Raw genomic sequence first — 23,139 nt, forward strand, 5'->3', positions numbered from 1 at the left:
ATCAACGGTTAGGGCCTACACAAGTGGTCGGCATATCTCAGACAATATTTGATATTAAAATGTCAATTTTGAAGCTATTTGTAACTATTGTAATGCAACTCGACTGTTGTAGGCTAACCTACCACTCTGCCTTGCCTACCACTCTAGTTGTAAACAAACGGTGACGTGACATTATGACATAGGTGCAAAACCTTAATATATATGAAAACAGCGGACGTCTGTTTTGTTGTGAAAAACTAACTAAGTAAGCAACTTTGTTGGTTGCAATGCAATTTCCCATTGCCAACCAACTAAGTTGCTAACAGGTTAGCAACTATGGTTTTGGGAAACGCACCCCTGCTGGACTAAGGTATTAAGTCTGTCATAGCTCTAGTCTACATACAGTAAATATTTAAAGTATTTTTTAAGTGGAGTAAAACTACTATTCGTATGTCACTGCTTGATGACATCGTATCATGTATGATGGCTAATCTTTTGATTCTTTTTAATGTTGCCATTGGTTTACTCCATTCAACTGCACTTATGGTTCAGCTGTGGGGACGCAAATTGTGTTGTAGGGGGTGGGGACGGGCGTTGATGAGCACTGTTTACGTAATGAAGTGAGCTTAGTGAATTCCACGCAATATGGCAAGGTACAGCAGTCGCTTTCTGCGCATAGAAAAACTTGGTATTAGCACTTTCTTTGTACATCCAGCCCTGGGTGTTACAGTCTAGTTCTTTTTATCCTTAGCCCAGGTAAGACGCTTCTAATCTGGTTCAGGAGTAGCTTGACACTAGGAGTGTGACACTAGTGGCCCATTTCCTGGACACATATGTGCATAGTTGCTATTGATGCACTGACTCGAGCCTCAGTACACTCCTTGTGAGGTACCCCCAAGTTCAAGTATAAGTGAAGAGGAGACATCTGGTTCAGAGTCGTAATGGCAAAAATAGATTTTTTTTTAAATGGCTGTTGGACATCACCATAAGTCTTCCAACTGCCAAATGGGAATCGGATCTATCTATTCCCACTGATGCCAATTTCTGGACCCAAGTCTGCAAAAACACCTTTCTCATGACCAAAAACACTAAACTGCAGCTAATACAATACAACAGTGGTCCCCAAACTTTTTCTTCCGAGGGCCAGCTTACTATGCCTGGCTGTATGAGAGGGCCAGAGACTCGGAGTATATCAGTAACCATAAATAGCTTAGTGCTGTGAACAACAGCAGTCTACCTTAGTTGAATATTCCATTACATTTAATCTATAGGCTATTGCAATTTAATACCATTGTTAGCTGTGTTTATATTGCCATCATTCCATATCAGTGTAAAATGTAACTCAAATTAAATAATACTATAAAAAGACCTTTGCATTCCCAAAAGTATTAGCAGGTAGTCCCAAAAGTATATTTCATTAAAAATGTGTGAACTCTGAACTCTGAAAATTTAAAGTTCTCAAACTAAGTGGTCTGAAATGACCACCATTCTAACTTTCACTCACCTGAACTTGTGAACGCGAAACAGCGCTAAAACAACCACCAGTGGACAAAAATAGTATTACATGTGTACTGTTAAGACTCGCCATAGAGAATGAGGCCGTAGTTTGGTGGGACCACTGCAATACAAGATTATCCACAGGACTCTCCTCACTGGATAGAAATTATTTCATATGGGCTTCACTTAAGACATCTGTCCCCACTGCACTCAGAACTGCCCGGACACATATATTCATGCACTTTGGCACTGTACCCCATAAAATAATTCTGGGAAAAGGTTACAGAGATCTTCTCCACCTTCTTTGGCTGCTGCATCCCAACGTCCCCATCTCTGTCTGCTTGGAGACACCACCACAATCAACCTGATCCACCTTAACAGTAAAACTCTGCTGGTCATGCTAGCTGTCGCCAAGAAAACCATCCTCATGAACTGGAAAACAAAAAACAAAATCCATATTTCTATCTGGAAAAATGTATGGATCACATCTCACTAGAAATATCAAAAAGCCCATTGTGTTCAATGACCTCCCTGAACTGATCAACTATGACAGAACAGTTGATGTCCTGTGGGAGCTCTCACTGAACTTCAAACAGGAAACCCCAGGGTGGCAGGGAATGGTGCATATCATTCATCAAGGACTAGAACATCCAGGCCAATCATCAGTCGTGTTCCTGCCAATGATTGACCTGTACTCTGGAGACAAAATGTGCATTTTGTCCACCTTGGGTTTTGTTTGTGACCTGGCTATCAAACACAATGCTCCACCCATTATTACCTTTGATCAGCCACTGTACTGGAAAGCAGCAGAGATCATCGTAGATGCACCACAGAGTAGTCCCCTCAAAAGCAAAGTCTTAATGCTTGGTGGTTTTCACTTTTATGAACCTACTTGGTGCAATAGGCACACTGATGGAAGGCAGAGGACTCAGGAACATTATGGAGCTTTTCGTGGACATTTCGTGACCTAGTTGTGTCAGAGCTGCAGGAGGATGACTCACAGTTTGAGTCATTGGTGAACCAAGCTTGAGAGATGTACTCATCCCTGGTAACAAAAGAAACAACTTTGGAGAGTGCTGCAGCATCAGATATGCTGAACCAAATCAAGGAACAGGTGGACACAAAAAGGGCATACCTAAGCATAAGGTCAAAAACCAGCCGGCTGTGGGTAAACTATCAGACGATGCTGCAGACAGCCCGAGCTCTGATCAAAGCAGATCGTACAGGATCTTCGAAGATGCACTTGCGAGCAATGTTGGACTGTCTGCCAATATTTGCTGCCGCTGGGCACTACAACTACCTGAAATCGGCATATTTCTACCTCCAAGAAATGTCGAAAACCTCGAGACCAGACACCCTGATGTACATGACAAGTTTTCCAGGGGTTTCCATGTGATCCGCCACAGCAACCAGTACTGGGCAGGTCTTAGCTCTGACCTTGTCATCGAGCAGACATTGATGCGATCCTTGAAAAGCAGTGGAGGCTTGACCCATGGAAGTGGAATGACTGAAGAAATGAGAGCATTGTGGACCATGTCTACACCCATCACATCTGAATACAACAACGCCATGCAGGAATTCAATGACTCCACCTACACGACCATCAAGCAGCACCGAGAATCCTCAGGAGCAAGGATGAAAAGAGATCACTGATTTAGAAAAGATCAAGGAAAAGCTTAGCATTTGCATACCATTCTCTCTAGATCCATCTCTGGGAAACATTGTAACTGGTGTTGTTGCCAAAAAAGAGGAAAATGTCCATGAGTTTGAGACGGTTGACAATGAGATCATTGAAAAGATGATTGGAAAACCCGTTTGTGGAATATCCTTCAAACGGAAAGACCGGGCAAAAACCAGATGACTCCATCATCAAAGTTGCCCAAGAACGATCCATTGATCCTGCTTTGCTGTTCCAATGGTTCCTGATCATGTCGAAAACTGGACAGTTTTCACTAGAAGATGTAATGAGCTATGAGCTCTGCTCATTTCCTGCATGTGTGTATGTGAACTGTCCTGGATTCCATCCCACCAATTTAGCATTATGTCCTTGACGGTGGCTCCCTGGTTCACCGCTTGGCATGGATAAAGGGTGACAGTTACGGTGCCATTGCACAGTCATATGCCGACTTTACCATACGCCATTATGGTAAAGCAACAGTCGTTTTTGATAGTTATGGCGAAGGTCCTTCCATCAAAGACAATACGCATCAGAGACGTGGTGAAAACACTCACCCTCACCCGTTAACTTCAGTGCAGAGACTGAGTTTGTGGGAAGAAAGGATGATTTCCTTTCCAGATCTTGCAACAAACAAGGACTTATCAATCTTATGACCGAAGAGCTGGAGAAGAAGGGCTGCACTGTTGTCAATGCATCAGGTGACATTGTCAAAGCTGCAATCAAGGCCTTAGAACATCAGCCCACAACCTTGATAGGGGAGGATACAGACTTACTCATTCTTCTCCTCTACTATGCTGGGACGAACAATAGATGCCTCTATTTTCGGTCAGACAGGTCCAAAGCTACTAAAGTGTACAACATCAGTGAGATGAAACAAGTCCTGGGTAGTGACTTGTGCTCCCAGTTGCTGTTTATCCATGCTTTCACAGGATGTGATACGACTTCACGCATTTTTAGTGTTGGCAAACAGACAGCATTCCAGAAACTTGTGAATGGTGACTCAACCATCCAGTCCTGTGCAAATGTATTTCTGCTCTCACATCAAGCAAGGAATGTCATAGAGGACCATGGGACCAAGGCAATGGCAGTGTTGTTTGCCGGAAAGAGTACCGATTCACTTGCCTTTTTGCGCTACAACCTTTTTAGCAAGAAAATCGTTACCTCCAAATCATTTGTTATCCCAGAACGTCTGCCTCCAACTGAGTCCTCATCCAAATACCACTGCCAAAGAGTTTACCTCCAGATCATGGTGTGGATTGGAAAGGAAGGTGACATGAACCCAGTGGATTGGGGATGGAAACTGGATGCAACCAGTTCCTGTCAGTTATGACCAGTAAGGCTGCTGCCCCAGAAAGCCTCCTGCAGATGATCGACTGTAATTGCACAATTGCATGCCGAACACAACGGTGCAGTTGCAGGGCATATGGACTACCATGCATGCCTGTTTGTGGACCATGTCAAGTTGGGAATTGTGAGAATCACTATAATCAACCTCAATGGGAGGAAGAGTGTGACAACTAATGGTGAATCTAGTGAAAGTCACAGCGCAAAAAAATATAAAAAATAAACCAGAAATATAGCCGCAAGCGACAATGGCGGGCCCGAGCACCTGCAGGCCGCAACCCGTGACATGTCGGAATCCAACAAAGCACCGACGTGGTATATTTGTGAAATCTACATATTTGATGCGTGTGCTATTTGTTTTTGTATTTTATTTTCTGCCACATGTACTTGCTTGGCCAGGTAGGGGCGCAATGCAAGGCAGGCCCATTGGGTGTCATCATAATAATAATATATATTAACCTGAGAGATTTCAGACCATTAATTTTAAGCAAAGAACATTTCTGATACACTTTTTGGTTGGCCAGATGGTGGCGCTATGTGGAAATTACACATGTGAATATCATCACAATAATGATATCCAATATTTTGCAAAGTTTCAGATCAACCAATCTAGGCATTACCAATTTCTGGCACATTTTCCTGCTTGGCCAGGTGGTGGCGCTATGCCAGGCAGGCCCATAGGGTCTCTGGATATCATCATAATTATAATATCTATTAACCTGAGAAGTTTCAGACCATTCATTCAAAGCATACAGCATTTCTAGCATATTTCCTCTTTGGCCAGATGGTGGCGCTATGCTAGGCATGTGAATTATATGTGTGAATATCATCACAATAATGATATCCAATATTTTATAAAGTTTCAGATCAATCACTTAAGGCATTGTCCATTTCTGGCACATTTCCTACTTGGCCAGGTGGTGGCGCTATGCCAGGCAGGCCCATTGGGTGTCTGAATATCATCATAATTATAATATCTATTAACCTGAGAAGTTTCAGACCATTCATTCAAAGCATACAGCATTTCTAGCATATTTCCTCTTTGGCCAGATGGTGGCGCTATGCTAGGCATGTGAATTATATGTGTGAATATCATCACAATAATGATATCCAATATTTTATAAAGTTTCAGATCAATCACTTAAGGCATTGTCCATTTCTGGCACATTTCCTACTTGGCCAGGTGGTGGCGCTATGCCAGGCAGGCCCATTGGGTGTCTGAATATCATCATAATTATAATATCTATTAACCTGAGAAGTTTCAGACCATTCATTCAAAGCATACAGCATTTCTAGCATATTTCCTCTTTGGCCAGATGGTGGCGCTATGCTAGGCATGTGAATTATATGTGTGAATATCATCACAATAATGATATCCAATATTTTATAAAGTTTCAGATCAATCACTTAAGGCATTGTCCATTTCTGGCACATTTCCTACTTGGCCAGGTGATGGCGCTATGCCAGGCAGGCCCATTGGGTGTCTGAATATCATCATAATCATAATATCTATTAACCTGAGAAGTTTCAGACCATTCATTCAATGCACTGTGACTTTATGACACATTTCCTGTTTATATGGTGAGATATTAAAATCATGACATATTACAACATATCAAAAATCCCTTCGCAATTTAACATCAGCAACATCTTGGCATCATATCTGCCAAATTTCACATGAATCTGACAAACCGTCTAGGAGGAGTATGCTAAAATTGATCATGTGACATCAGTGTAATTGCCATTCTTTCTGTTGCCAGGTGGTGGTGCTATGCCAAATACGTATTATGGGCATGCCAATATCATCGCTGCCATGGTATTCAAAGACCTGTGAAATTTAAAACATTTCAAGCCATGCATGGTGAATTAAGACACATTTATTGTTTATATGGAAGGGTATTAAAATTCATAGTTTTGCCATTTCGTCAAATTACAACATATCAAAAAAAGCTTCACAATTTAGAATCAGAAGCATATTGGCATCATGTATGCCAATTTTCACATGAATCGGATCAACCGTCTAGGAAGAGTACGTTAAAATTGATCATGTCCACAGTGCACAAAATTCCAATTACCTCACTTCCTGTAAGCGTGGCTAATGGTATGTTAATACAAAAGTCGATTGTTTTTGGGAGTTATACACACCCACCAAATTTGGTGTGTGTATCTAAAACTATATGCCAACCACAAGTCACAATGACATAAGGGGGCGCTATGGAGTTTCTGGGCCAAGCCTTAGCCCTAGACCTAGTTTATAGCACACAAAGGGAAATATAGTTCAGTTTAAAAAGAGGCCGACCTGTTCAGTTTGTTGTACTACTTTCATTGGTTACGGAAAATGATGGTGGGTAGTTTCCCTTGTTACAGTTGATTCCACTTTTGCGAAGCCTGCTTGTTGTCAGTTCAATCATCGTTTACATAGATATGGGACAGTGATTTCTTTTTTTTTTAAAACAGATTTACTTCATAGGAGCCCCAATGTACAGAATTAATAGCCCCAATCAGAAAATAGTATTTCTTGGCTCTTGGGGATATGTTTTCAATATGCCTTGTAGTTTCTTTTCTTTGGTATACCATGACTATTGTGTGGGTATGTTTTGTATTTTACAAATTACAAATGACCAAATTTAGTAATTAGGCTACTTTTTTTAGTAACAAATTACTAATTACTTGTAATGTAATGTAATACATGTTTAATGACATATATTGTTCACATCAGTGGCATTTTTTTTGGCAGTTTTGTTACATTTCATGAGCCAGTATTATAGAGTTTGGTGTATTTGCCCACCTCTGTTCACCTGTAATCTATCCCTATAGACATAAACAGGGTGATAACACAACACAAAATGCTACCCTAAATGCAATGCTATTACATATTTTCTCATTCTAGGGTGGTTGTAGGCCTATACCTTTACCTGTCAAAAATCACTATGATACCTTTTCCCCTCGAATGATAGGCTACCGACTGACCAAAATTAGGGGTCTGGTTCTGTAGGCCTAGGCTATGGCTGAGTTAACTATTAGCTACCGTTTTGTTAGAGTGGAGCATACCATGTGAAATTCTTCCTACCTGGGGGGTGGGGGACCTGGAGCTGGGCGTGGTGTTTTGGTCATTTATTATGTATTTATTGGTTACAAACGTGATCCAAAAAGCATTCCTATATATTTTTTACAAGACAGAGTTGTTTTTGTAAAAGGTCCAGTTTACATGAATTACAGAGGTCAAGTGTGAGATAATACATTCGAATGTTTAACGTGCCTTCCTGTTGATTAACCATCCACATTCTGAGTTCCAGGTCTCTCACCTGTTGATTCACGTTTGGTGAAGCTCTTTCCGAGAAATCAAAATGGAGGAATGACTTGTTTCAAGACAACTGTGAAGGCTAAAACATATTTTCTTGGATTGTGCGTGATTTAACTTTGATTTTGTCTTGATTCTGGTGGAGTAGGCTAGGCTAAGCCTACCTAAATGTACCGCAAAATGAGGCCGTTTGCGCTGCTTATTTTCACAGGTAAGATGACATCTTGTGTCATTATTGTTTAGGTTCGTGCGTTACCTAATACAAAGTTATGCTAGGCCTAATACTAAAATATAAAATATAATATAATATATATATATATAAAAGCCTTAACCTAGTGATAGGCTACTGTGTGTTAATACGTTTTCAGCAATGAGAACTATCGTTTTAAAAGGGCGAGGTAACAACCGTGGTGTAATGTAAGCCTTTTGACACCAGTGTAACGTTAGGCTCATTTTCAAGAATAGAGCTAGGCCAAATTTAAATTTCTGTAACGTTAACTTAGCCTACATTCTCCGTCACCCAAGTTGAATCTGTTATCTAATTACTATAATCGCATCAGTTGTACTTTAAATTTGAAACTTGAATAGGTCTTTAGGAAATGGTAACATTCATTTTAACATGTCTACTCCAAACCTGCCTTTCCATGGGTGTGACTATTCTTGCGTGTTGCGGCCAGACTGTAAAAAATAGGTTGTGGCCTTTCTACAGTTGCGGCCCCAGGCTTACACTTCCTCGTTGAGCCATGAATGTTAGCTGAGGTTCGACAAACCTATTGCACTACCACTACAAGTACTGGCAGTGAACAATGACAGAAAAAATCACTCTGATATAGGCTAATTAGTGGTAGGAAGGTCAGGGTTTTTTGCCATTCGATAGAGGAAACAGTTAAGCGAAAATAGCCTACTTAAGAAATACGGTAGCCCAATAGACCTAAGGGAAATCATTATAGGCTCTGCGTATCATTAAATGCACACACCAAACTTAACAATTCATTGAATATAGGCTATATAATGTAATATAACAATAATAAAACAACTTAATTATATAGAACTTTTCTAGCACTTCTGTCACTTCTAGTTCTAGTGCTTTACAGAAAAACAAACATAACAAATAGTAATTGAAATAACTAATAAATAAATAAAAGGGTAAACTTCCAATGACAGAAGTTAAACTCTCTATAAGAAATAATTGAGAAAAGAAAACGATAATATCCAGTAGGCTGCATATTTCATTAGTGATCCAATGGAGATCTGTTAATAGGTTCCATCTTAGTTTTAAGGGGGGCCACACTATCTATCAAATTTCATTAAATGTGTTTAGCATGTAACTTGTGTCTTGTAAGCTGCCAAAATCAGGCAGTGTATCCCTAAGTTGGTTAAACAAAGAGGAAAAATTACTGGCCAAGTGGAGGAGCAGCAACTGGGAGAACAGTGTCAAAGATGTTACAGTGGTGGTCTGACATGAAGAGGTCCTTCATTAACATTGTTGAAGGTGCTCTAAGCGATGTTATGCGGTTTCTAAGTTAAACATTTTTTTTGTCACATACAGCAAACATCCGAGAGCTGCCTGTCCCCTGAATACACTGTAAAAAATGGTCTCTGTGTAGACAGCTTAGGCTCAAAAAACAGCGACAAAAACATCCCCAATGCAGCTTGGACCATGAAACATAACAAACTTTTCTAGCCATTCACCGTCAAGATGTACGTTCAGGAGAGTTTCAATTGCACGAGAGGGAGGGGCGACCTAGCTCTCGGTTTTGTTTGAACATCAACAGAAGTGACGTTACCAAACCTTTAAGATCCAAGCTAAGAGGGTACAAAAACTAAATAAATCTAAAGTATCCCCACAGTTGTGACTTGGTCTTAACACCTGCTGTAGTAAATTGAAAGGAATTTTTTCATAATTTTTTGAAAGATTATTGAACGCTACACAGCTGCTCTGAAATCTTTGGTCGATATATTGTATCATTCATTATATAGTAGGTCATGGAAATATTTTTTTTTTTTTGTCAGGAAAAAGTCATGGAATTTTACATTACAGAGAACCTTGTTAGAATGACAAAAGATACAAATTCAGATAATTTTGAATAAAAATGCAGCAATGCATTGTTTAAGGAGTCGATAAACTCCTTAAACAATGCAGAGTACTGGGACATTACAAATTAATTTTAACATAGAAACCTCAAAACTTGTCAGGTATCAGCAGCAGAAGGCCAGCATTAAAACAATCTTTAAACAACTGCTAAACCTCCTCCAAGGCAGCCAATGCTAGGAGAACTATAGAAGTTGTAACTGGGAGGGCACAGTTCCCCTAATTGGCTATACTCTCTTTTGAAGACAAAATAAAATAATTTAAAGGTACTATAAGCACTATTGGGCAACGTCACTTCTGTTGTTCAAGCAAAACAGAAAGCTAACTCGCTACTCCTCCCCCTCCCTCCCGTGCAATTGAAACCCTCCTAATCGCACATCTCGTTAGTTATTGGCTGGAACACTGTTTGCTATGTTTCGTGGTGCAGGTTGCACAAGTTTGTTTTTGTTGCCGTTTGCGGAGCCCGGGATGTCTACAGAGACCGCATTTTTTACAGTGTGTTCAGGAGACGGGCAGCTAGCGGATAGTGAGAAGATGTTTGCTGTATGTGACAAAAAATGTTTTAGCCTAAAAAACGTGTGACATCGCTTAGAGCACCTTTAAAGTGAATGTCTTATTAGATAAAGTTTCACGTTGAAGAGTGCCATTTTAAGAGTATGAATGCTTCCCACCTGACCACCAGAGAAGGTGGGGGTGGAGGATGGGGCTTTCAGATGGCACCAAGCTTTATGCAAATAAGAAGCTTCTTAACAACTTGCCACTTTTTCATGTAGCTTTTATCCTATGTGTGAACATTTAATAATGGATGCATGGTAGCCTATTTGCCTTTCATATCAGTTCCATGATTGCTTAAATGAGCCCACATTAAGATTACATATTGGAAAGTTGGACCTGAACCTGGGTCCTCATGGTCATTGAGCTTGTATGTGATATGGGACACCATTGCAGCCACTGCAAAAAGAGTTAGACGCAAAAAAAAAAATAGACGCAACTGAACTTCAGGAACAGCTGCCGTTCGTTCAGGTTTCATGTCAACAAATAATAGGAGGCTAACGTTGAAGGCGCAGTCAGGGATTCCACAGGAGATCACACTTGTTTGTGTTTATGTTTAAGTTTATTAGCAGACGCAATTTTGTGCAAAAAAACGTAGCCTACATTATGTTAACCAGGGAACCAAATTAAACACGCCAGCGAGATAGCTCGCCCCTACCTTCAGTAGCCTATTCCCAGATAAATCCATGCATTGTTTCGTTTTTGTTTGTGATACAGGCAATGCTTTCAAGCCCTGTGTTGCTAACATACCTAGGCTGTGAAACTAAGGTCTAGCTAGCCTATTGGTGGGTTTAATTTAATTTGAGTAATAGGATACGCAAGCATTTACATCTGAGATAGTTTGTAATTCCTGTAGAGCTCATCAAAATTATAGATATGATACAAGACACTTATCTACTATAATCCAAGTGAATTTTCTTCGAATTTTTGACCATTTATTTTACCAAATGACATGGGAAACATAATTAATTTCATCCACATATTCTTATGCACCATGCACAACAACGCTACTAAGTTAGCTTAAAACCGTGAGAATCAAGCCAGCGTCACGGGCCGTCACGGCATTAAAGTGACAGGCACTCAATTCGACTTGCACAGCACCAATACAGTGTAATGGCATGAAAGAGAAGTCTATAATATAGATATATATTATAGTTTATACAGTGCTGTGCAAAAGTTAAGACACCCATGCTGAAATTGACTAAAGGGAGGAATAAAAACATATTTTGCCTTTTGTCTTAATTAAAAAAAAAAAAATAGGACATCAATTATTTTTAATGCATCATGTATCGTAAATAAATACATTATATATAAATGTCTTAACTTATGCACAGCACTGTATATTCTAAATAGTAATAGTTTGTACAGTGGCCTACAGTGTACAGTTGTACAGTGGCTAATACTAATAATGCAAATGAAAAAGGTGAAAGAAAAACATGAATAATCCTGTTCAAGTACTGCAATAATCATGCTTGTTTTGATGGTTATGTCATAATTTGTAACTCAATCTGTCCTTTTCTTTCACAAAATCCACCAGAAGTCACAATTTAAGGAGTCATTTTTTCAAATGTTTCTCTTTTTTGGGGGGGGGGGGGGGGGGGGGTTCCTACGATCTGGAAAAAATTCTAGGGGAAACACTGCATTGCTACTGATGCGCTACAACTTCCTCCGATGCGCCATAATATTACTATTTTAAAACTGTCAGTTTCAAGAACTACAATGTTGTACTGATGACATTGTGGCAATACTGCTATGTTTATGACCTGCAAGTATATTGATCATGGTGAATGTGTAATATTGATGGGGGAAATCATTATTATTTAGGTGCCGATATGTTTTCTTTACAGTAAAGCATAACCGAACATCATTGACTGTTTTTTTATTTATTTATTGCAGTGTTCTTCATAAGCTGTACCATGGCTATTAATGTACAGTGCCCAGTGAAGAGATATGTGGTCATCTTGTTCCAGCCTGTTACCCTTCAGTGCCAGTATCAGACATCTGACCTGAATCCCCCTCTGATCACATGGAAGTACAAATCTTACTGCAAGGACCCAATTGCAATGGCACTGAATCCAAGTAGTTCTGATAGTGCTCTAGCTCAAGCCAATCCAAATTATGATCCAGTGATTGAGTGTCCTGACAGCCAGCGGACAGTGCGCATAGTAGCATCCAAACGTATCTCTGTCACACTTGGATCAGATTATCAGGGCCGAAGGATCAGCATCACAAATGGTGAGTGAATTTTCTGATAATTCTTTCATAATGCTTTCATATCCTGACTTTTGGTATTAGCCTGGCCCTCAAATCCATTCATCCATCATCCATTCTTTGATAAATGGTTTCTGAGATATTGAGGCACAAATATTGAAGGAAAAAAACACATTTTCATGCATAAGGACCAGTCATGTTCATGCTGTCATGTGTATACTAATTTCTACTTTCTCATAGATGCAGACCTAAATATTGCTCAGACTGCATGGGGAGACAGCGGTGTTTATCTGTGTTCTGTGGCTTCTGATCAAGATCTCACAGGAAATGGAGAGTGCTATACAGAGCTCATCGTGCTTGGTCAGTAGGCCTATTTCTTTTTTCATCTCTATCTTTAGGTCTGGAAGAATGTTAAAATGGCTACAAGCACACTTAAGACAGTTTTCATGCAGATCAGACTGCTGGTGTTAAATGTTTCATTATTACACAATTAATGAATTTGTTATTTTGTTTCTTATTGTTGTCTCAAAATATTGAAACCTATTGTTTTGTACATAGTTTTATCACACTCAAGGGAGTATTGTACTTTGTTTGTTTTTTTTCCTTTGTGAAGGACTTTGGTGGTGCGTTGAGGGTGTTGGTACAACTGAACACAGACTCCTGTAAAAGCCGAGATTAGTGGGCAGAGCAAATTGTAGGTTGAAGACTCAATTACTGAACAGAGCAATGTTCAGTAAATGGTACTTTATCTTTCCTTCACAGAAAGAAAGGCAAATACTACAGACCTCCTGCCTGGCATTGACTTACTGGTCATGGAAGGTACACATAACTGTGGACCAGTTCCTTTTGTTGCTTTGTGTGTGTAGATCAGTGGGTATCAAAGTATTTAAATGTTTATATGTGACCTGCCACGGCAAAACCTGGCATAAGTCGCAAAATATATTTAGAGATACAGAAAATTTAAACCAGTACATTCATAAAAAAGCACTAGGCTTGCTAGTCAATTTTGAGATCCTGGCATAAATGTGTTGTTTTTTCCTGAAAAGTAATGAAAGTAAATTTATTGTGTATAGCTGTATGCCTTTGGTAAAGTAAAGCAAAAATATATGTTTATGTAGAAATTCTAAAACAGCCTAGACAAATAATGGAAAAGATATCGCTAAAAGTACCACACATTAGCTTTTGCTGCTCTACTGTAGCCACTCCCCCTCGCACACGGCACTGCACCAGAGAGGGTAGAAGTTGAGCTTTGGCAGAACTGCATCAGTGCACAAAAAAAGGTCAAAGTCAAGCGAGTGCAAAATGTTTGAATGATAACCATCACCCAGGCTATTTTGGACTGTCTTTGGACTTTGATTAAACAAACGACAATTTTGACTGTAAGGTCCCAATCTTGTAACCTGACCCTAGCCAGATGAATTTCGTTCCGCTTAGCTCCGCCTAGCTTCACTCACATCCATCTGGGACCTCTTCCATTGAGAGTGATTTCTGCAACCGATTTTATGGTACAGCCAATCAGGACGCAGGGCGGGAGTTTCATAGATGTGACATAGCGTAGAAGCGACTGTGAGACTGTTATTAGCGTCACGGGTTGGCTTCGATGTGAGTGGTTGAAGTAGCACGTCAATAGATGACGGACAAGTGGCTTATTCAATCATATGCAAGCATTTTTTGATTAGGCCTAGCCTTCTGAAGCAACACTTCAATGAATCGGTTCCAGATGGATGAGTGGAGCTAGGCGGAGCAAAATTCATCTGGCTAGGGTCAGGTTACCAATCTTGGTCCTGAATTTACACATGCTACACATGAAAAGCATGACCAGCTATAGACAAGTGGCAGACAGAGCGTAATGTCACTTATGGGCTACTAGAGACTGCACATTTCAAATATTTTGTCTTCTCTATCATCTATCATCAATTTGGCTAAAGAAATAGCCTTAACTCCAAACAGAAGTGCGTTCAAATTTGGCAAACATGTTTTCTCTGAACAGTTACATTTGAACGATTCATCCTGCTCATGTCCAGCCTCACTGTATGCTTACAGAGAACTACCTCAGACTGTTTGCGATTTTGAACGCACCTTAGCTGTTAGACTGTCATTTTTATCTGTAAAAAAAAGTCACAGGCAGCCATGCTTATATTTTGCTTACTGCACATTTATTATAATATATTGAATATAGAATAGCCTAATAATCAATATTCATTATTAAGAGCTGAGCTGGAATGCTTCCCCCCCTATCGTTCTATTTCTTAAGCAGGCCTACCTCCGGGCTACGGGTTTTCGACAGGAAAAGCATGTTTGAGCAGGCACAGACAATCGATCTTGTCATTCAGACTATTGAAATGGAGAAAGTAATCACTCTACAATTCAGTATCATTGTGAGTGCCCTACACTGAAAATGTAGCCTGGGAAAAACCCAGACGTACTTCTGGCAAATTCGAGATTCGCTCTGAAAGTCCGTCTGGCCAAGAACCCATTCTAGCCCATTTCCAATTTTCCTAGATCTAGGCACCAATCAGAACCCTTGAGGCAGGCTTTACACGATGACGATGGCGCACCCTGTTGAAGAAGCCGGGCTTTTAAAAAAAAAAAAAAAAAAAAAACATCAATGATGGCTGCTGCCGCTTGTTTGAAGCTGCTATCACATTGGTTTAAAGGGGAACTTGGCAACTATTTCAACGTAATAAACCCGTTTAGAAATCATTTGGATGGTTAAATGACCTGTTCCGGTGAAAATGGTGACTTTCCCCGCTGCGCCTAGCGTCCCCAGGTGGAAAACCAACCTTGCAACATTGACTACCGTCCCGGAAAGAGAAGTGAGAAACAAGAAACTCGTTTTAAATCGTGTTTCTAACCTTGTAACATCCACATAGTTCTACCAAACTTATGCTAACCGTTCGCTAGCTTGTAAACAAATCCATGTGCTTTATCGTTACCTTTTCCCGCAGTTTGAAATAGCATAATGCACAATTTATCCAGCAGAGGGGGAAATCCTGCCAAGTTTCCCTTTAAGACAGGGAGTTAGAAATTTCTTAACTGCTTCCTTATGTTGGAATAGGCAACATTGTACAAGCATGTAAGGGGTACCAATGTGATATCTGCAACAGTGGTACTTGACTTGGTAGACTACTGAAAACGGTTTGATATTCTGTGCATTTATAGGCTTACAGTAGCTGGACACGTAGCCGACAGAAAACACACAGACTACTTTTGAATTGGTGTGCTATGCGAGCATAACTCGAATGCTACACTTCAGTGTTTGCCTTGAAACAATTCCGGCATAATTACTTTGAACGTTTCAGTCTCTCGTCCCCCATTCCTGCTTTATATGTCCCTGTCAGCCAGAAAGGACGAATGAAACAAAATGCTTGTTTGAACGTGAACGGTTTTGTTCAGAGCTGAAAATGCAATTGACCTGTCGCTAAGCGCCACCCTTAGAACGCTGATGAGCCAATGATAGTCCAGCCTCAACGGGGCTCGGACAACTCCATAGGAAACAACAGGGAGGAGGCATAAAATGACAAATTAATGGTTATTTACAGTGGGTCCCAGTTAAAAATTGACACTTCATTCACGATCATGGTGAATGGTGAAATGTAAGTACAACTGCAGCCGCTTGGGGGCAGCATAGTCCGCTGTGGAGTTCCACGGTCGAACCAGACGGCGCATTCGACAGCAAGGGCTGTGATTGGCCGAGTTTTCAGTGCGTTTCTCTGTGTTTTTAGCAGCCCCTGCAACATGCTAGTCCACTGTAGCCTAAGCCTTGTACATAATGTTAAACATAGTTTTGGATTCAGTGGCAAGATTTCTTGATTGTACAGTGTCTGTCTCTCAGTAATGTTTTAAAATGAGAGCTTCGTCAGCTGGCAGTAGGCTACTTTGTCGGTAGTCATGAGAAGTTCGCTTGCTAACAGAACATAAATATGCTGCCCAGAAACCTTGTGAATAGTTCTGATTTTTTTTACTACACTAACGAGGTTGAAATATAGACTTTGCCTACAGCATCTCCTTAACAGTAATGTTAACAAAATGACAGCATTCATATGACAAAGAAAAACAGCAACCAGTGTAGGCTACAGTCCTACCCAATAGGCCTACTCGAAGCAGATAGCGTTGTCTGACGGTCGAGTGGGTTAATGCACGTATTTCCAGAACAGGTCTGCAACTTTCAGGTAGTTCTGAGTTCGAATCTAGGCAGGAGCAGAGCCATATAAAGGCCTAGGCCTATTGTTATAATTTTTTGCAAGGTGTCCTGGCAATACTTGTTTATAATACGTTTGGTGATTAATTGATAGCTGTTTTTGGGACACGTTAAACGTTCTTTATAATGAGCGCATCCGGGGAGTAAAACGACTGTTACGCGCTGTTACAACTGTAGGCTACATTGATTGCAATACAAAAATATGCGCGTGTTAGTTTAGTTAGTTTTGTGATGTTTTGCACTTTTGCCTCATGTGTTTTCAGGTTTGAGGGCTTTTTTGGCAAGATTGACCTTGGTTAGACTCTGCATATGTTATTTCTCCGTATGGAAAATAAAGTCAATTTTCGACACACGTCTGTTATTAGTTAAATAACAAGTGTTGCTTGTTAAAACATGTGACTAGTGAAACTCAAATGATTTTAGAAATATTTAGCCAAAGCCAAAAAGAGAAGGAGAGACGCCGGTGCAGCTCAGACGTCTTCTTAATTTTCTTTATTCTTTAGTAAAAGGTGCAGAACATTATTAAACTTTGACTAACGTTTCGATGTTCGTTAGTCAAAAACATCGACACATCGAAATGTTAGTCAAAGTTTAATAATGTTCTGCAGCTTTTACTGAAGAATAAAGAAAATTAAGAAGACATCTGAGCTGCACCGGCGTCTCTCCTCTCTAAAATATCTGTCCTGGCCTGGTTGCAACGGATTGTGGCCAAACGACAGAAGCGCGGAGAACCCTCCTTTGTCTTCCAAAAAGTGTTACTTTGTGCCCCGCGCTCCCCCACTGCTTGTGAAAGAAGGGGATGGGGGAGGGGGGCTTAACGTGAAAAAGCTTAATGTCACAAAACGGAAACGAGTCGTTTTAGGCTACAGGCCTTCATAATGGTAGGCTACAGGAAGTGGGGGGAGGGTATGGGATGACCAGAGCCGTCATCTATCGTCTTTCCAGGCACACAGCTCGTTATAAAGCCTATCGACTGCCTTAACAGATAGGCTTTGCTCTTGGGTTTGGCCTTACAGCGAACTCAATGCTCTTGTTGCTTGCAGTTTGTTAAATAAAGCGATGCAGATTACATTATTTATTTCTGATTAATTGCGTCTTTTGATGTATGTTGCAACATTTGCTTGTTAGGCTGGGCTACTGTCAATGTCCTGTACAGGTCAATGTTCAACAATTGCTGGTGTAGGCCTAGGCTATTAATCAATTAGGGACTGTTCGTTATTTATTTAATTAAGGGGCTACCGGAGGAGTTTTGGGAGCGTTAGTCAAAAAAGACGTGACCCTCCCTCGCCAGCAAGACTTTTTTCTATGACCCTCCAAAGTGATTGAGAAAAAACGCATGATCCTCCCCAGTCCCAACAATGTATTGATGCCTTAGGCTACTGGGTCAATTTGGGAGCTTGCATGCTACGACTCCTTCCTTGAAATGCCTTGAAAAGGCTGTCGTTTGCACAATTTCACAAATAATCACCGGGACCGAAACAAACCTGTCAACTTTTCCCGGGTTTATCGCGTATTTTAACTTTTTCCTCGCTGTCTTAGGAGGAGCTGCAGGGCCGTCGCAAGGGGATGCGAGGCCCTGTGCGAACTTGACAGATGCAAGGCCCTTTTCACTTACGTGCATGAAATCATGCGATAGCTTACTTTACACATAGCCAAGGCTACCGTCGGTGTATTTTAATAGTAGCCTAGTCTAATAAGCTACACCAGCTTGCCTTTAAGAGGGGAAATTCAATTGTATAGCCTATAACATTAGCTGAGTCACATATTTGGCCATATGGTGTTTATCATAGGCTACATCACGAAACCAAATAGTGTAACAAAGGCGAACACTTTAACAGGGGGAATTCATTGGGCATGAATCATTGTGCTGAACGGTATTTGTCAATGAGCAGAAACACACACGACATTCAAACTACTGATAAGATGTACTGGTCTGTATCTATAGGCTAACATTGGACAAATAAATGACACTGACTCGCCATATCCTGACTCAGGAAAAAAAACATTTTCTTGCTTTGCCGCAAACTCAGCAATGAAATCATAGGCCAGTTTGCAGGTAGCCTAACGTCTTTTTCATAGAAGGGAGAGCCCAGTCTCTCCTGTGACATGGAGGTGCGCAAATAGTTTTTAATAGCCTGTTCAACTTCGAAAAGCTTCGTTCACCCGATGCCAGTCACTGATCGCAATTTCAAAGTTCGGAAAGCTTCATCTTTTTAAGTTTTAAGTGCAGTGGCCCATATCTGCCCCCTTTGGAATTATATCTCGAGCCTATTATAAGGTCCAGTGCGTTATGTCCTGGGATTCGGATGTGCTCAAAAAGAAAAGAAAAAACACTTTTTTATAGATGGTTATGAGGCGCAATGTGAGAGAGAAATTTGATGATCATTGATCGTTGTTTTGGGACGTTAAGCCTTTTCCATAGGCGTCAGTGAAGGAGATTGAAGAATGACCATTTTTTTTTTATACGAAAATATTTCTTAACTACAAAAACTCAGTGTCTAAAAACTCAGTGTCATTCAGACTCAACCCTCTTGTTGTTTTATTATCTTTTTCGTTGTCGTTTGAACGTTGGCAAGCAGGCATGTTGCGGTTGCAATTTAAGTGAAATTTCTACAGTAGGCCTACAACATGCTGTTAGGCTGGGCTACTGTCAATGTACTTGTACAGGTAAATGTTCAACAATTGCTGGTGTACAGGTTATATAATCAATTAGCTAAATCATTTGTCCAGCTGTTTAAACATTTTTTCGTGCTACATTCAAACGCAAAAGGTGCTTTGATATATTTTTCGTTTGAACGTCGGCAAGCAGTCATGCTTTGGTTGCAATGAATGAGGATAGTTGCTTTTTTGAATATGACTCGCTCCAGTCTCAACAGCACGTACTTTTCCCACACGCTTAGTTCTAACACACATAGGCCAATCCCCTCTCGCTTTCTCTCTCTCCATCCCTGCACACGGTGCTTTCTTAAAGGAGCTGCACCATTTTACAACAATTGCATCTACATTTTCATATTAGAATGTTTTGTCAAGTGTAAGCTTAAACTACCGTGATCAATTGAAGTTCCCGTGCCCCCGCTGCGTCATGGAAGCAGTAAGTCAGTCGCATCAAAAATAGTAGTGGCACCCAAGTGACACCTTGTGGTTGTTTGTGTCAACTGCAGTTTGTGCCATTTCTGCTGAGAAAATGGGGATCGTGATTCATGAAGGAACCCGTCCAAACTTAACGGGGACCCACTGTATGGAGTTTATTAACTCAAAAAACCCCAACGGATAACCATTGTCAAACGTTTTGCAGGGGGACGTGTAATACTGATAGCCGGTACCCCGAGAGGCTAGAAAACGGGGTATATTTTCATCAACAGTAGCGTTAGCCTACAGGACATCTCTCGTGTTTGCAACAGCTCGACGTAATGTAGGCTACTAAGCCAACAACGTGGGCACAGGTTCCCTGTTAAATCCCAAGATGAAAATGCTTATTCACCAACTACTATATTCTTACTACATCAAATATTAACGTAACTTAACATATCTTAGTATCAATCTTCCACTAGCTAGCTAGCATTAACGTGGTTTTTGCCCAGTGATTTGCACGGCTACTCGCCACAACTGCTTGTCACCTTGTATGTATTCTAAAGTTTTGAATACACCCCTCCATAGCATAATTAAGTCCCTTTTGATAGCTTCTGAAGGAAAGTAAATCCTTTTTCGACCAAAACATCCTCAAAGCCTGCTTTCATATACTGTCAGCTGCCATTGTCCACAATGTATTTCTAATCAAGTCTGGTTTGTTTGTCCGAGTTTTCACACGGCAACAATGGGGGGGGTGGGGCTTAGCGACAGGTTAATTGTGTTTGACAGAGGGCAGATGTAAATTGCTAGTGACAAAATATTAGCTTTCAGGGTGGCACGATGTCTTTGTAAATTAGCCTACGTTTAATTAAAAAGTGGTTAATTCTTCCTGCTTCTCCCTACAACCAGACAGTGTTGCAAATTGTGTGTTTCCGTCACTCTGTCTCTTTCGTTGCTCTGATTGGTTTTTGGCCTCTCCTATTGCGTCTGAGGCATTTTGATTTTTGGGAACGCCCTTTGGAAATGGGCTGTGAACGAACCTTCCCCAGACCCAATCTGAGAAGGGTCTGGTTTCAACCGGGCTACTGAAAATGGACCAGAGAAAGCAAAGGAGAGAGTTGATCAGAAAGGAAATTATAGAAAAGCATGTGCAAAGGCGTGTGTGGTATACCTTTACCAGGCAGCTTATTGTTGCTTTGAGTACAGTTACAAATATTATTAAGAAAATTAAAGCCAATGGGAATGTAGCCAACCTCCTTGGATGTGGCCAAAAGAGAAAAAGACTGAACAGAAGGATTAGAAGACAGTGACAAAGGAAATATCCAGGGTGAACATCAGTGTCTGATCAATCACTTTGGACAACTGTGGACTCCACAGTTCAAAGAAAAGCATTTCAGACTGGCAAATCACAACAGCTCTGTGTTTACAGACGAAAAATTGAGCTTTCTCAGAAAAGAACACCCAGCCTACAACATGGAATAAGCTTGAGGTGCGTTCAAATTTGGCAAACAATGAACAGTCTCTGAACAGTTACATTTGAACGATTTGGTGTAAACATTCCATTGTAACAATAACACTTAGTCCAGGTCCACTATATGTTCACAGAGAACTACCTCAGACTGTTGCGAGTGTTTTCAAATGTTTGCCAAAAACTCAAGGCAAACAGAAACATTCACCTATGTCGACAAATTTGAACACACCTTTATTTATGCTTTGGGCTGCTTTGCTGCATCTGGTGCATGGAACAGTGACATTTCATGACTAGAAGGCATCCTGGAGCAAAACATGACCCAGTGTCAAAAAGCTCCGTATCAAGCACATGTCATGACTCAAAACACTTGGCTGAAAGCGCCCATGACCAAGAAAATGTCAGTAGACTTTTCTGAAGTGACCTTCTATGAGCCCTGGGCCTTTACTCACAAAGCATTTTATCTTACTGCTAACAGTACTTCTAAATCACACTAGGTTTTAGGAGATACTCTTAGTTTTAAAAAAAAAGCTGTTCAACAGCTGTGGGAACATTTCTAGACTTCCTGGGACGTTATTGGGTTATGTTCAAAGAATGTACCGGGGGCATTAGGGGAAGGGGTAGTTATAATAATAATAATAATAATAATAATAATAATAATAATAATAATAATGATATGCCATTGGCTTTTCACGACATTCAGCCGCCTTATATGATACTTTAATATAAATATAACCTCTAGGATATTGATACCATTTGTAGCCTTCTTTTTTTTCTCCAAAGCTAAAATAAATGGATTTCAAATTTTTCTATTTCATATTGTTTTTTATTCATAAAAAATAAGGCCAGAGGTCTTCTACTTCTCATCAGAAATCTTTTTGGAGAAGCACTCCTCCTCTTCCTCCTCTTGGTCATGAAACAGGTTATGATGATGTGCAAAGCAATGTAGGTACAGAGAGGCTACTCTGATTCAGAACCTGATTCATGAAAATACTTAGTTTTTTTCTGTTAAAGTGTGTTAATTCAAACCAAATCCATTGGTTTGTATAGAGGTTTGCAATGTCAGGACGTAATTAAACAACTTCATCTTTTCCATTCTCTGATTTTATTTGATTCTAATTATTTGGGGACACTGCCTACGTTGAGTGAAATTGTCACCCTCCTCTCTGCAGTCGGAATAATTCATTCCTATTCATCATTGCTATTCTACCATCAAAGAGGCCTATCGCGCTTGTGCGCGCGCGCCACTAGGCAATGGCGAACATGCTGTGATTAAACTCATCCCCACATACCGGTCTCAACTCAAAAAACAAAAACCGATCAAGAGGTCTGTACAGAAATGGACACCCGCTGCAACTGAAACACTACAAGCCTGCTTTGACATTACAGACTGGGAAACTATTAAATTGGCATGCAATAACTTTGAGTATGCAGACACATGCTCGTCCTACATCTACTTCTGTTAGGAACTCTGAATTCCCAGACAATCTATTGTCATCTATGGGAATAGTAAGCCATGGTTCAATAAGGAAGTAAGGCTACGGAGGAGTGAGAAGGAGGTGGCCCACAGGAGCAGAGACAAGGCTGCCCACTAGGGCCAAATACGCACTCAGCAAAGCCATCCAGCATGCTAAGGGGCTGTATAAGGCCAGGATTGAACAACAGGTCGGGGATAAGAGCATCAGAGCTGTCTGGAAGGGCCTACAATCTGCCACGGGCTACAAAAAGCCCCCCCCCCCACCAGCCT

General features: G+C 40.6%; 1 protein-coding gene across 2 annotated transcripts in view; it reads left to right on the plus strand.

Moving 5' to 3' along the window:
* Positions 1–7,691: 7,691 nt before the first annotated feature.
* Positions 7,692–23,139, plus strand: part of lsr (lipolysis stimulated lipoprotein receptor) — a 77,166-nt gene continuing 61,718 nt past the window's right edge. The window contains exons 1-4 of one of the 2 annotated variants that reach the window (XM_042107515.1): positions 7,692–8,010; positions 12,340–12,678; positions 12,895–13,014; positions 13,417–13,473. In XM_042107515.1, the coding sequence (XP_041963449.1) occupies positions 7,968–8,010; positions 12,340–12,678; positions 12,895–13,014; positions 13,417–13,473 (559 nt within the window). In that variant the 5' untranslated portion in view covers positions 7,692–7,967. The remainder of the gene's footprint in view (positions 8,011–12,339; positions 12,679–12,894; positions 13,015–13,416; positions 13,474–23,139) is intronic. The other variant, XM_042107516.1, reaches the window with a different exon arrangement.

This window comes from Alosa sapidissima, chromosome 10 (assembly GCF_018492685.1).
Source record: "Alosa sapidissima isolate fAloSap1 chromosome 10, fAloSap1.pri, whole genome shotgun sequence".
Lineage (NCBI taxonomy): Eukaryota > Metazoa > Chordata > Actinopteri > Clupeiformes > Clupeidae > Alosa > Alosa sapidissima.